This window comes from Solanum dulcamara, chromosome 4 (assembly GCF_947179165.1).
Source record: "Solanum dulcamara chromosome 4, daSolDulc1.2, whole genome shotgun sequence".
NCBI lineage: Eukaryota > Viridiplantae > Streptophyta > Magnoliopsida > Solanales > Solanaceae > Solanum > Solanum dulcamara.
Window position 1 is genome coordinate 26,731,328 of NC_077240.1, and position 14,649 is coordinate 26,745,976.

At 29.5% G+C, this 14,649-nt stretch overlaps 1 protein-coding gene across 1 annotated transcript; it reads right to left on the reverse strand.

Moving 5' to 3' along the window:
• Positions 1–2,472: 2,472 nt before the first annotated feature.
• LOC129887154 (protein trichome birefringence-like 11) lies at positions 2,473–6,513 on the reverse strand. Its single transcript, XM_055962125.1, has 4 exons — positions 5,690–6,513; positions 4,059–4,448; positions 3,688–3,846; positions 2,473–3,238 (listed from the first exon to the last, which is right to left on the reverse strand). The coding sequence occupies exons 1-4, from the start codon at positions 6,130–6,132 to the stop codon at positions 2,866–2,868; spliced, it is 1,365 nt and encodes a 454-aa protein (XP_055818100.1). The 5' UTR covers positions 6,133–6,513; the 3' UTR covers positions 2,473–2,865.
• Between the last annotated feature and the right edge of the window lie 8,136 nt (positions 6,514–14,649).

Consider the following 14,649-nt stretch of genomic DNA (forward strand, 5'->3'; position numbering starts at 1 on the left):
AAAATGGGAAGAAATTATATTAATCATATTTTTTAAAATATTCATTTTACCCGTATATTATCATTTATCAATATTTGTTTATTTTTACTTCTTTAAAATTATAAATTTTTTTCTTTTTTAAAATTGATGTAACAAATTTACCTATTGAAAAATAGCTAAAGTATATAAGTTAAAATGTTCTATAGTAAAAAAAATGAGCATAATAAGAAAAATAATTTTCTTAAAAATTATCAAACTTTAATATATATATATATATATATATATATATATATATATATACAAGTAAAAATGATAGAGAGTCCTTACTTTATAAACATATTTCCATATAGGTAAATGCACTTAATAACCTAAAGTCTAAATCATTCAAATTGAAGTATTTATTACGTGCAAATAAATGAGCCCTAAATTAACCTCTTCACTTTGTCTTTCTAAGGAATGTGATTGTGAGACTTTGTTTATGGCTCATTTACTTTAATAATATAGTATATAACATTAATTACGAATTTTAATACATATTTTAACTTTATAAAAAATGACATTACTTTTTTTACTCAAAATAGTAAAAAAAGAATAAAAATATTTTTTTCTTTCTTACCCCCTCTCTCTCTCTCTCCTTTTTTTCTTTTCTTTTGTCCGTTTTCCCTTTTTCTCTCTCTCTTTCTCTTTCCTCCTCCCACCCCCGCCCCCTCTCTCTCCTTCCTTCTTCTCATTTCCCCCCCTTTTTCCCCTCTTTCTTGATCTCTCTTTTTTTTAAAATAATAATAATTAATTATTCTAATTTAAATTTAATTTTGGATTGAGTATTATGAAAATGACGGTTTTACTATTTTTTAAATTAGATGATTTTTTTATTAAATACATATATAATGCATTTCTAACACAATAAAGAAAATAAATATAAACAATAATTGTAATATATTTTGAATTTAATATATTATACATATTATAGATATTTTTCAATGTACGTGATGAATATATAAAAATAATATTTTTAATACAATAATATATTTTGTTGATAAGAGAAAAATAAAAAATAATTATAATAGATTTTGAATTCAATATATTATATTATAGGCATATTTCAATGCACGTGGTGAATATATAACTAAAACATTTTTAATACAATAATATATTTTAGCACCATTAATAAGAGAAAAAAATTAAAAATAATTATAATATTTTTTAATTCAATATATTATGCATATTATAGGCATGTTTCAATGTACGTGGTGAATATATAACTAAAATATTTTTAATACAAATATATTATAAGTATTATGTGTGAATTTCAAATATTTCAATACTATTCAAATTAATTTACATTGTTAGAAATGTATTATATTTATTGAAATAACAACAATTGAATTCATAACAATGTATAATATTGAATTCAAATTATAATACATTTTGAATTCAGTGTATTATACATATTATGGACATGTTTCAATGCACGTGGTGAACATATAACTAAAATATTTTTATTACAATAATATATTCCGTTAATAAGAGAAAAAAATGATTATAATAGATTTTGAATTCAATATATTATAAGCATGTTTTAATGCACGTGGTGAATATATAACTAAAGTATTTTTAATACAATAATAAATTCCGTTAATAAGAGAAAAAATAAAAAAATAATTATAATATATTTTGAATTCAATATATTATAGGCATGTTTCAATGCACGTGGTGAATATATAACTAAAATATTCATAATACAATAATATATTTTAGCACCATTAATAGGAGAAAAAATAAACAATAATTATAATACATTTTGAAATCAATTTATGATACATATTATATGCATCTTTCAATAAATGTGGTGAATATATAATTAAAATATTTTTAATATAAATATATTATAAGTATTATATGTGAATTTCAAACATTTCGGTACTATTTAAAATTAGTTTTAAATTAGAATAATTAATTATTATTTTTAAAAAAGGGAGAAAGAGATAGAGAAAGAGAAAAAAATAGATAGAAAGAAAAGAGAAGTAGCACTCAGAAAGGGGACAGAAGAGGGGGGGGGGGGGCGAAGAGAGAGAGGAGGGTAATGAGGTGATTTAAATTATTAATTAAGATAAATATGTTATAGACCATAATAAAAAAATACGTTAAAAAGGGGTAATTATTAATCTAAAAAAGTTCATTTATGTAAAAAAAACCTTTTGTTTATTTGAAACTTGAAAGATTAGGAAAATATATTCTCAATTGAAATTCTGTTTGAATCATGAATTAAATTTCTAACTTAAATGCTACTTAATTCATCTAATAGTTCACTTTCCAGGTTTATCAAAATATTTTTCTCCATCAGTCAGCAACTCAAAAGGTATGTTATTACCAGACAAGCTCAGTCTGTCGTTTATATTTGTGTTAAAAAAAAGTATGTTACAAATGTATGCCATTTGGTCCTATGAAAAGGAAACTATAGTCAATGAAAATATTATTTGAAGGCAATCAAAGAATATTAGACAGAATAAGCTTAATTGACAGAGCTACTTCAACTTAACATTCTTTTCTTTGTTCAGCTACAAGTTGTAACCCAAAATTTCACTACATTTGAACATACACCTAATCTCCTATCTATGAGCTTATCTATTTTATTCAATGACCCTGTTTACATCTTACCCCTAAAAATGGGCTTATCTTCAGTTTAAAATACCAAATCTACACAGAAGCAAGTCTTGAAACAGCAATGAGATATTCACAGCAGGTTCTTGTCTCGCCTCTGGTGTCTGGTAATTGTTGTATCTTCTCGATTCTGTATTTTATCGGACAAGCATCTTTATATTTAACACGTCTTAGTCCTGTTGAGCATGTATAAGCTAAAGCACACCTCGGAGAAGCAACCTCGGATCATTGTACCTGGATAGTTGATGTGTTCAAAGATTGAGTGGCTTCTCGCTTCATAAATAGGGCATACAGTAGCTCATTCCATGCATCTGGGACTCCCGGAAGGCACCAGTGGCTGCAATCTTGCCTATTGATTGGCGCAGGGCCTACGTTAGGACCCAAATAGTACATAGATGAATGCCCATCTTTTCTTCTGGAGGTTAGATGTGTTACATTTAGAACATGTAATGCTCCTTGATTTGTCGTGTTTAAGTGAGTTGACATTATATCACGGAATATACTGTATCGAGCCCATGTGTGGGGTGGCACCAATGAAGAACCTCGATCGGGAAGTGCCTCCAGGTGACAGCCTCCGCCAGTTCTCCAGTCTCCACCTCTGCAAATAACGCAATATATAGTTTTGTTAATAGATTATTTAAAGGTCAGCATATTGAAGTTCTGAACGAAACCAAAACCATGGTTCTCGTCCTTTGGACCACTAAAGATAGATCTAGTGCACAAACAAAGATCAGTAATTCAGCTTATGCTATGAAGTACAGAATAATGAGTCAGAAGGTGCTCCGACCAATAGCCAACTCCAGTGTCAAGTCAATTGAAATAGCTAGATGTTCACCTATGTATCAAGTCCATCCTATCGAGGTCATAGTCATGTCTAATGATCCTCAAGGAGCAGAAATTCCGGGTTTGTCAACATGAGGGTATAGTAATGCTTATATCACTGACCAAGTCATGTCATGACTGCAAGCTTAGTAGAGGTATGAAATGTGTAATGATTAAAGGACCAAGAACAAATTAGCAAGGATGAAGAAGCTTGAGATCACCAACCTGAAATGTACCGGGGCATATGTCCGGAAGAAGACTTGTGTTTTGTTGGAGTTAACTTCACGACTTACCCAGTCTAACACCGTTTGCAAAGACCTCTCATAGGCAGTATCCACTTTCATATCCATCTTCACTTCTGACCCCTCTTGGAAGTAACAACCCCTGAAGACATTTTCATTTTGAAGTTAATAAATAAGATAACACGGTATCGTAAAATGATGGACAATGACCACATCAAAGACACTGCTTAGTTGTAGAATGCTCTACTCAGCATGACAGAAGCAACAAACTAATAACATTAAAAGTTCATCTTGAGAAGCGTACACGGGTTGAAAGTAAAAACACGTTTTTTTTTATAAGTTGAAAAGAGGTACCCTCTTATGGTCTTCTCATAGTTCCACCAGTGTCCAGTATTAAAAACAATGACATCTGCATCCCTCCATTTTAAAGAGTTCCAATCCATTTTATCTAACTTTAGAGTTGTTCTTATATTGGCCGGGGCTCCAGCAGGAGGTCGACTCTGCAACACAAGAAACGGAGCCCTATAGTATTCCACTGTGCAATTGTAATCAGCAAACTTGAAGACCAAGAACCCTTTGTGTTTCGTGATAGGACTGCCATTAACTTCATAGATGTTGTCCTTGTTGGCTATAGCTGAAGAAAGAATGCAAAGCAAAGACTCCCACTGGTTTCTCCCAATTGAGTCTCCGGCAAACACTATACGTTTATCCCGCAGTTTCTCTAGCATGGTCCTGGGATCAAATCTGTTTCATGGAGTGGAAAAGTAAATCTCTAGTTTCCTTAGTTGAATTTTGACTTTTAAGATCAAATGATACTCTAATCTCTAGGTATAAAAAATTAGAAATTTCAGAATCATATCTCGAAAGATGTGGCCTAAATAAATCAAAAAATGTATTTCTCCAAGAAAGCAATAAACTAGGTAAATACAACATTCAAACTTATCAAAGCAAAAGTTAAATGCAGTATTCAAAAGTTTCCAGCAAATTAAGCAAATGATAAGAACAAAGTGATTAGCAGTTTTGTGTCACATACTAACAACCAACCCAATTTCTCTTCATTTCAGTAATCCAAGTTGAAAACTAGAAGAGGTCTGAATAAATCATATTACAACAACAACAACGAACCCAGTGTGATCCCACCATGTGGGGTCTGGGGAGGGTAGAGTGTACGCAGACCTAACCCCCACCTTAAAAGGTAGGGCGGCTGTTTCCGAAAGACCCTCGGCTTAAGAGAGAAGAACAAGGGAGGAGAAACAAGGAAAAACAAGACATAGGTCTGAATAAATCATATTAATATCCTAAATTAATATAGATTTAGAACAGAGGATACTCAAGTTAACCGAACAAAATTCTTGTACCAAAACAGTTTGAAAACTTAACAACTTCATACTTGATACCAACATTTGTGGTTGTACAAGTTTAGCACTACCCCTTTGATTTGAGAAATCAATATTGTGAATGTTGACTAGAAATCACAATCATGTCACTTTCACAGAAAGTCATATTATTAATTCGAGTGATTACACCATTATAAATGCTGGAATATAAGCTACAAGAAAAATGACAAATGCAAATTTTATTAAAAACACGTGTCACCAGAAAGGAACCCACAATTGATATGTCCAATGCTAGTTTTCTCCAAAACACATTGCAAATAAAGATAAACACAAAATACAAAACACACTTTTGAAAACAACAACAACAACAACAAGTAGTTCCATGAAGTGGATCTAGGAGGAGGGTAGAGTATATGCAAACACCTTAACCCTATAAATACTCGACGCAAGGAAAAACAATCCAAAGCAATCGAGAAAAAGAATAATCGGAAGTGAAAGCATAACAAAGCATTCTGAATAACAACTACAACAACATAATACGATAATTGAAGTACAACAAACAACACATAGTAACAGAAATCGAAAGACAAGAAACTACAAGAGCAATACTACGACTACTGGTATGGACAACAAACTTTGGATAAAAACCTGGGCAAATTGCAAGCTTTAGGCTGCCATCTCCATTTAGTGTAAAACAAATCAGGCCTTCCATTCTCAGTACACCTGAAACCTTCATCCAAGAATTTACAATCTCTAGAATTATACAAAGGATAACTGTCATCCCAAATCCAGTCTCCATCAAAAACATTACAACCACAACCATTTTCACTCAAAAAATCAATCTTTTTCCTCTCAGAAATTGGCCTATCAAATCTCAACCATAAAAACCTCTTCTGAGACTCTGAAGAAAATTTCAACACTTTAGCCACACTTCTGTAATCCAACAAGGCAAAACACAAAACAAGACAGATAACTAAAAAGAATCCAAGAATACTCAGAGAAGGTTCAAACAGCCTGAATCTCTTTATTTTCTTAACAACAATCAAGAAAGTAACTTTTTCATACTCTTTCTGAGATGGGGTTTCAGACATCTTGGAATTCTTGTCAATTTCTTGATAAAAATACAATCTTTATAAGAAAAATTAAAAGAATTGTTGTGGGGTGCAAGCAAGAATGAAGGAGAGATAATCATAACAAGTTGGTTAGAATCATTGTTCTTTGAGGGTTCTTTACTTGATAAAGGAGTAAAACAAGAATTATTCTGAGATGGGTGTGGAGAAAGCAAAGTATTAGAAATGGAAGAAGAAGAACAATGAAAAAAGAAAAAAAAAAGTTAGGGGGAAATGGGAAATGATGAGTGTGCAGTGTGCACTTTGTATTTGTAGTAATGAAGGAGTTAAATTTCAAATCTTGAAGGGAACTTAAAATAATACAAAATTCATGGTTCTTCTTACCTGTTAATTTTTAATTATTTTTTCAAATGTTGCCTGCAGAATTAAATAAGTGTGTAAAATTTTTGAGAAGCAGACAAGTTATTCCCAAAACCATAATAACAAACAAGTAAAAAAAGGAAATATTTTCCAACAGTTTGACTTTTAGCAAATAACAATGGTGATTCGATATTTTCCATTTTGAGAATTGGGAGTATTAATTTCTTTTTAATGAAAAAGGACACGAGTTTATCAAGTAAATGTAGTACTACACAAAGAGAAACTGTTAATAATGTTTTTGTCTCTTTTTTACTTGCCAGTTTATATTTACACCCTTTTAAAATAAATATAAGTAATCAAGTAAGTATTTATTTATTCTACTTACACTTATTAACTATATTTTAAATCACAATATGTTTGAAAAATAATTGTTCAATGAAAAGGGTAAATGGTAAGAATATAATTAATTTTCTCTTGATTTATTAAAATAAACTAGTAAAAGAAGAGTACAAACTATCTTTCTACTTAGAAAGAATTAAATCCTAGATATCCAAAATCTTTATGACCTCAAATATTTAGTTGACTTTACTATTAGTGAAGCATGTAGTAGGTAGTATTTTGTCAAAAGTTTAAAATGTGTAGCTATAAGTATTTAACTCAATTTGCCAATATTGGAAAAGTGAGGATTAAATCTCTTCATTTGTTTTCTTGCTTAGAATAAACCATGTGAATGTCTTTAAATCTTTAGCTATGGCCTTTTCCTTTTTGCAATGTAGTATATATATTTCATTTCTTGTTTGAACAGACAAAGATTTTTTTTTAATGATAAAACGAAGAGAATTTAACTCGACAATAATGAACAAAAGATTGCTCATGACCAGTAAAGAATATTGTGCAGTAGATGAGGTTGTTCCTTTTTTAATCATAAGTTTTGAGTTTGAGACCTGAGTATGAAAACATCTTTAATAAAAAACGCTTTCCCCTTGAATGAAATTTACGCATCACAAATTTATATTAATTAAATTTTAATAAAAATACCAAAAACTAAATGAGAAAACAAAACAAAAAAAAAGATTACTCATGATGAATTATAAATTGGGGTCATGACTCATGACAGTTTGATACCAAACTACTCATGACGAATTATTTCTAATTTACCATAGGTAAGGTAGGATGATGGCAAGACGGCGATATGGCCACCCTTCCACCTTTCAATTCAACTTTTTGTCAAATAAAGGTCAATGGAGTAGGAAACATGGGATGAGCCCCACTTAAAAATGAACCATGTTTGGATGCTGTGACAATTATATATATATATATATATATATATATATATATATATATATATATATATATATATATATATATATATAGGAAATGGACAAAAATGTCGTTAGTAGTTGTAGGATTGAGTTATACTCCGTCCGTTTAATAATAGTTATCAATTATTTATTTGATACATATCTTAAAAAAAATAAATGATATTTTTTGAAAATATTAAATTTAATGCTTTTGAAAATATATTAGATATTGAATACTATCTAATAACAAAGGTACAATAATGGACACAAATGAATGAATAATTCATTGATTTTCCCAACTGCACAAGTATTGTTGGATATCTATTTTTAATATAATGAAAATAGTAAAGATGGAGGGAGTATTAGTCGCACGAGGTGGGGGATTTACACTCTGTTTGGATGATGGTTTCCCATTATTTCATAATATATGGTATGGTATTGTACAATATAGTATAATATTATGTTTGAATAGACGGTATGATTGCTATTGTTTAATGATAATTTTGTTATTTGATTTGACTGTATGATATTGAATCGTAACTGATAAATTTATGAAAATGCCCTTAATTATTATAAATATTAAATTTATCATTTTCCAGCTCTAATCTTATATCCTAAAGTCGACTAGTTACTCGACATTCTCCAACCATTTTTGACTTCTATATTTCTCACATTAGTTATCTTTTCAAATGAGGGTTTTTTAGTGGCTAAATTTTAAGGTTATGAGCGTAAAAGAGAATAAGAAATCTAAAGAGAAACCTGCAAAGGTGTTGATTCCACGGGAGATAATGAGCACAATTAAAGAGAGAATATCAATTTGAAATCCCTAGAAGGTTAAAAAATTATTGCGGAGGAGAAAAAATTAATAATACGACGGTGAAAGCAGTAGATATATTAAGGTAACGTTTATAAAGAATAAAGGATAAATTAGAATTATTTAAAATTAAGTAAGAGTATATAAAAAAGTGAACAATGAGATACCACCAAATTGATGGTTTCAAAAAATGAGGGGTATCATGGTTACAAAACATGAAACCAAACCATATCATGCCATCCAATTAAAAAAAACAATCAAAACAAATATAATTCTCTTACTAACCATATCATACCATACCATATCATACCGTGAAAAACCACCATCCAATCAAGTGTTAGTGTCTGCACCACGATTTATAGTTGCTGAAAATCTTTTTTTGTTTACACCACGATTTCACTATTTATTGGGCACATTACCTTTGCACTTATTTACATCCCCATCGATATAATTTATTAAAATATTTTCTTTTTTTAATAATTACTCACTCCATAAAAATAAAAACAAATTTCTTCTATTCAAATTAAAATTCAACTACAAATAAAATTTAATCTTCATGTTAGTATAGAGTCCAACATCAAAATGAAATTTTCTTGGATATAACATATCAAAATAGACCCGTCTAAAAACATGCACTAAAACAGATATTTCACCCAAAATTTGACGAAATCTCTCTTATACCGTTGACGTTCGTTTTCTCCAAATGTAAAATAAAAAATAAAAAATTTCAGGGGTTCGCCCAAAAATGGGTGAAATACATTTTCTTGGTTAGCTTTTTATATATTCACATGAATTCTTACGAATTTCTTAAAAATATTCACGTTAATGAAATCTTTCCTTGCTGATTTTTTCAGATTCTTGGAAATGTTAATCTTCAATATTTTGTCACTACAATCTTTGGTACAAAGATCGTTTCACCTCAATTGGGACCTTGAAAAGTTGGGGGCGCTAGCTCATACCACAATGATATTCACTCTTTATGGAGTGTTACGATGTTCAACACGACAATCTTACTGTCAAACAAATTTTAAAGGAGAACAATAGGATACTTGTAAGACATTGAACATATTACCTCGTAAAGCTCATTGAAGAATAAGTTGCATCAACAAATCACACAATAATGAAATTTGAAAGAGATAGTCATGTTTTAGCGAACGAACTTTATCAATCGAAGGATGGGATGCCTGACAAATATATTTAAATAATTATGTACCTTTTTTTTTTATCATCAAATGAATGTTGCTATTTATTTGTGTACAGTCAACAATTTAATTTGCTCTGATGATGACAAATGCTTGGAGACTAAAGCTTAACATGGAGCTTCTTAAAGATTAATTAATACTCTATCTGTCCCATTTTATGTGACACTCTTATCTTTTTAGTCCGTCTAAAAGAGAATGTCATTTTACTGTACTTAGAAACAATTAACTTTAAAATTCTCATTTTACCTTAATGAAATGAATGTCAGCGATAAAAATATCTAAGTATTATTTTAGACCACAAGTTTCAAAATGTTTTTTTTCTTAAAATATCGTGTCTAGTCAAAGAATGCCACGTAAAATGGAATGAAGGAAGTAAAAAAAAAAAAAAAAAAACTATTGAAAACCTTTTTTCTTCATGAAATTTATTTTACTATTTATTTACTAAAAAAAAGTAAAAAACTATTGAGACTAACGGGGACAATGATTTCTCTTATAACCAGTTTACCTACATAAACTTCTTCTTTGTACCATATAACCTGGAGCAATATTCATTTCATTTCTACGACACCTAGTATTATTGGCTTAAAAATTCTCAGATATTAAATATTTACAATTGAATTGAATGGAGTAAGTGACCAATATGACTCATCGGCCAATGGAAAAAATATATTGTTGTAAGTTTGTTTGTAATTTTTTGAACTGTCATACTTACTAACATAGGACTTTGGCTCAATGCCACGCATATCACAAAATTTTATGGCATGCGAACATGACATATGATAATTTCTTTATATTTTAAAAGAACATTTTCGACTTTGAGCAGTAACTGTGTGTACATTTCCATCCTTACCACTGCATGTAAATGTTAAAATTTCAATACTGTACTACATTATTCTAACTGTGTCCATGTTGGTCCGCTCCCAATATTCTAAAAACTTCATGTCAACATTGAGCAGGAAAAACTTATTTTCTGCAATTAACAATATCCCGACTTTTCAAGATCTCCAATGAGGCGAAACAATTCTTTATACCGAACGATTATAGTGACAAGGAGACATTCCATTCACGTGAATATTTCTAAGAAATCTTGAAAAATTCACATGAATATATAACAAGATAACTAAAAAATAATAATTGTACTTCGCCTATGTTTTGACGAACCCTTGAAATTATTTTTTAATTTTATATTTGGAAAAAACAGATCTTAACGGTGTAAGAGACGGTTCTTCGCCAATTTTCGAGCAAAATATTTTTTTTTATGCATATTTTTATACAGGGTCCATTTTGATATGTTATATCCAAAAAATTATCCTTTTTGATGCCGAACTCGTTAGTATAGTCAAGTTTAAAATTTAAAGTTTGTGAATGCATAGGAATTAGTTACTACAATAGTAGCATTGAATATACTATTATACGTGGTGATTTGATAGGGGCATGTGCATCGGTCGGTTCGGTTCAATTTTAAGTATTATTCGATTTGATTTATCGATTTTTAATTTTTAAATATGCTAAACTGATAATTAAATCAATAAGATATTTGTTATGGACTTTTGATTTATCTGCTTTTGATCTTTAATGATTCGATTTTTCGATTTAACCAATAAGAAGATGCTTTCAAAATAAATATAGGACTTCTCCAACAATTTGATGTCATATAGGCATACATCGAAACAAGCAAATCAGACGTTCTTGATGTGAATACTCACAATTCACAATCTTAGTCGTCGCCTAAACGTCGTCGTTGCAAATCGCAGCTGCCGCCGTTCTTAGTTCTTTGAATTTTGACATTGTGAACCTACTAAAGCCTAAAAGGTAAATACAGTGTAAACTGTGAAATAGTGTGGATTGTGAATTTTATAGGTTACTGATAGTCTGATATAGTGATTATATTGATATCTTTTGTTTGATACTTTGATATTTATGTACGAGTAAAAATTAAAATAGTAAATTATTATAGTCTTAATGGGTTATCTGTTTACTCAACAACCCACTATTAAAAAATCGATATCGAATCGATAACTCAATAATTTTTTTTATAAAACCATTAAATAACCGTTAACCCAATAATTCAATAGTAATAAACCAGTACACCTTTTTCGGTTCTATTTTTTCACACCCCTCGTGATTGGTATAAACTTCATAAAGAGCAAGTGGTAATTGTCAATTATATATTTATATATCACGTCTGTTATTATTCATACAGGGGCGGACCCACATATACCCTTTCGGGTGTTCGAGCATCCATTAATTTCGCGGTAAAGTTATTTTTATATATAGTAATTTCTTCAAAACATGACTATATTATACGTTCAACACCCAATAAACAAATCTCCTATTGGGTGCTTAGCTCCGGTGGCTAGTTTGAAGATTGTGTCTTTAGCAAAGTTAAGGATTCGATTTTCACTAATAACAATTATTTACACATTTTCTATTTTTCTCTTCACCCACCCCAATATAAACTCACATGTTCTACTCTTTTTACTTTCTTGTATACTTAACTTTTAGTCCTAATTACGTTTTATGAATTTCTTGTGACACAAAAAAATTTTAAAAATCATGTCCAATCACTTCTTTTCTTATTTTTTATTGAGAAATTTTGGCTACATATTTGATGAAAAAATCCTTCAAGCTAATTTTTTTAGTTTTTTTTTTGGTAATGGTAGTATTAATCTTATTTTTTTATCATTAATATTTAAATATCGTGTTTAAATAATTGTGAGCTTATACGATATGATTTATAGTAATTTTCTACTAAAAAAAATCAGCTAGAATCTGCCATTTAACTATAGAGCAATAAATGTTGTGCTCCTACTAAAAAGAACTAATCAGTTTCAATTTTTATCATTAGCTATTCATGACCTATTGTTCAAAATGATGTTAATTAACCTCTCTTACTTTATAATATAAATAAATAATCCTTATGTTTAAAAACAAAAGCAGGTGGGAAGTATTGCCCCGAAACAGCCGGGTTGCTCACGGCATGAGACACGGCTCCTATATATATGCTACCCAAAATGTTTTCACCTAATTTTGAGTACAAATTTAACACTTAATTTCTATTTATTCCTTTAAATATTTATAAGGGCTGAAAAATAATATCATCTTCATATATTTGCATAAATATATGCACTTAATAAGATGTCGATTGATTTCATGTAATCAAATCTTTCTTTCCATAGTACTTAATTGGAGACTTTCTAAATAATTTTCAAATATAATGAATTTTTAAGATGATCGATTTTTTTTTACACCCCTCCCCCCTCCCCCCTTTCCCCTTTCCCCTTTCCCTCCAGGAGTTTCTATATTTTAGTTTTGTTGGTCACTCGAATTTTATAGTTAGAGGTGATGGATGCTTAATTCATGTGAACGATCTCCTCTTATCTAAGATAAACCATGAGTTATGTTCAAGAAAGATTTTTGCAAGATAAGTTTAATAATGACTATAACATAATAATGTTAATTTACAAAGAATACATGAAAGTCATGAAAGTAATTAACATAAATTTCCATCATCTTAGATACTTTTCAAGAATTTTCACATAAAATCAATTATTTAATAATATTTTTTTTTCTAACACCATTCAGATGAGACAAACATTTTTTTTTTCTTATGGAAATATCAATCTGATTTTTATCCCATATGAAACATTTTCTAATTATATTTATATAAGCATTTCCTTGAAGATTATGGAAGAATTGCTTAACTACGTGAAATTAATTGATATCTTATTTAAGTGCTTTTATTTGTGCAAATATATAAATTATTTATATCTAATAAATAAGAGGTATATATATTTCTATATTATTTTAAAAGTCATTATTCAAACAAAATCAAATTTAAGGCTTTTAAGTTGATAACACGTGTCAAATTGGTCAACTAATTGTCTTACTTTCTGTAATAATCCCAGGCCCCAGCTGTTAATATTTTGAGAGCCAATTCATTCTCATTTATATATATTTCTTTCACGTAGATTTTTAAATTTGTTTCTCATTTCAGCATTAATGGCACCAAGCTAAGCTATCTAAAAAATTATTTAATGTTAAGAAAAGGACATCTTGCTCCAAATGATGCAACCCTGTAATGTAATATTGTAAACTACAAGAATATTGGTGCTACAAACCAAAGTTTGGGAGAGATTTTTGAAATTATCCCAAAGCTTAAAGATGGATAATAGTCCTAATTAACTCATTACTTCATGAGATCAAGTAAAATTCAAAATCAAACACACACACAAAGTTCTCATGTAAAATTGAAACAAAAAAATTGAAACCGACTATCAAGAGGTGAGGTGGAATGGTTGAAATTCTTTTATTCTTAATCAAAAAACTCGTATTCAAATTTTGAAAATGGAAAACTTTTTGAAAGGAAGAGATTTACCTTATTAGTGAATTTATCCAGTATAAATTTAAATTAATCGAACTAATAAACTCATGAATACCAAATGGATTAAAAAAATAAAGGAACTGAAATTGCCACCTATTTGATTGATCACCCGCCATCATACCCCAAATGAATTTAGGTAAAAAGAAAAACCATGAAAGACAAATTTAAACTTTAAAATGGGGCGCCAACATAAACAATATAGATAAAATTTCATTTCCCAAGAGATAATTTTACCACATTAATTTATGAGAATCTTCAAGTGTTGACTCACATTTCACATTAAATCCAACTAATAATTAGCTCTGAGCAACATAACGTATCAGTTGTGTATTATGTTTACTCTCTAGTTGAAATAAAGTGTGATGAAACTTCCCCCTTTTTCTCTTGCTAATTAAGTGCTAAAAAGTGTTTAGATTTGCAGTGGCCAAGGTCTCTCAAGATTTGACTATTATTTGACACCCATATGGCCATATATCT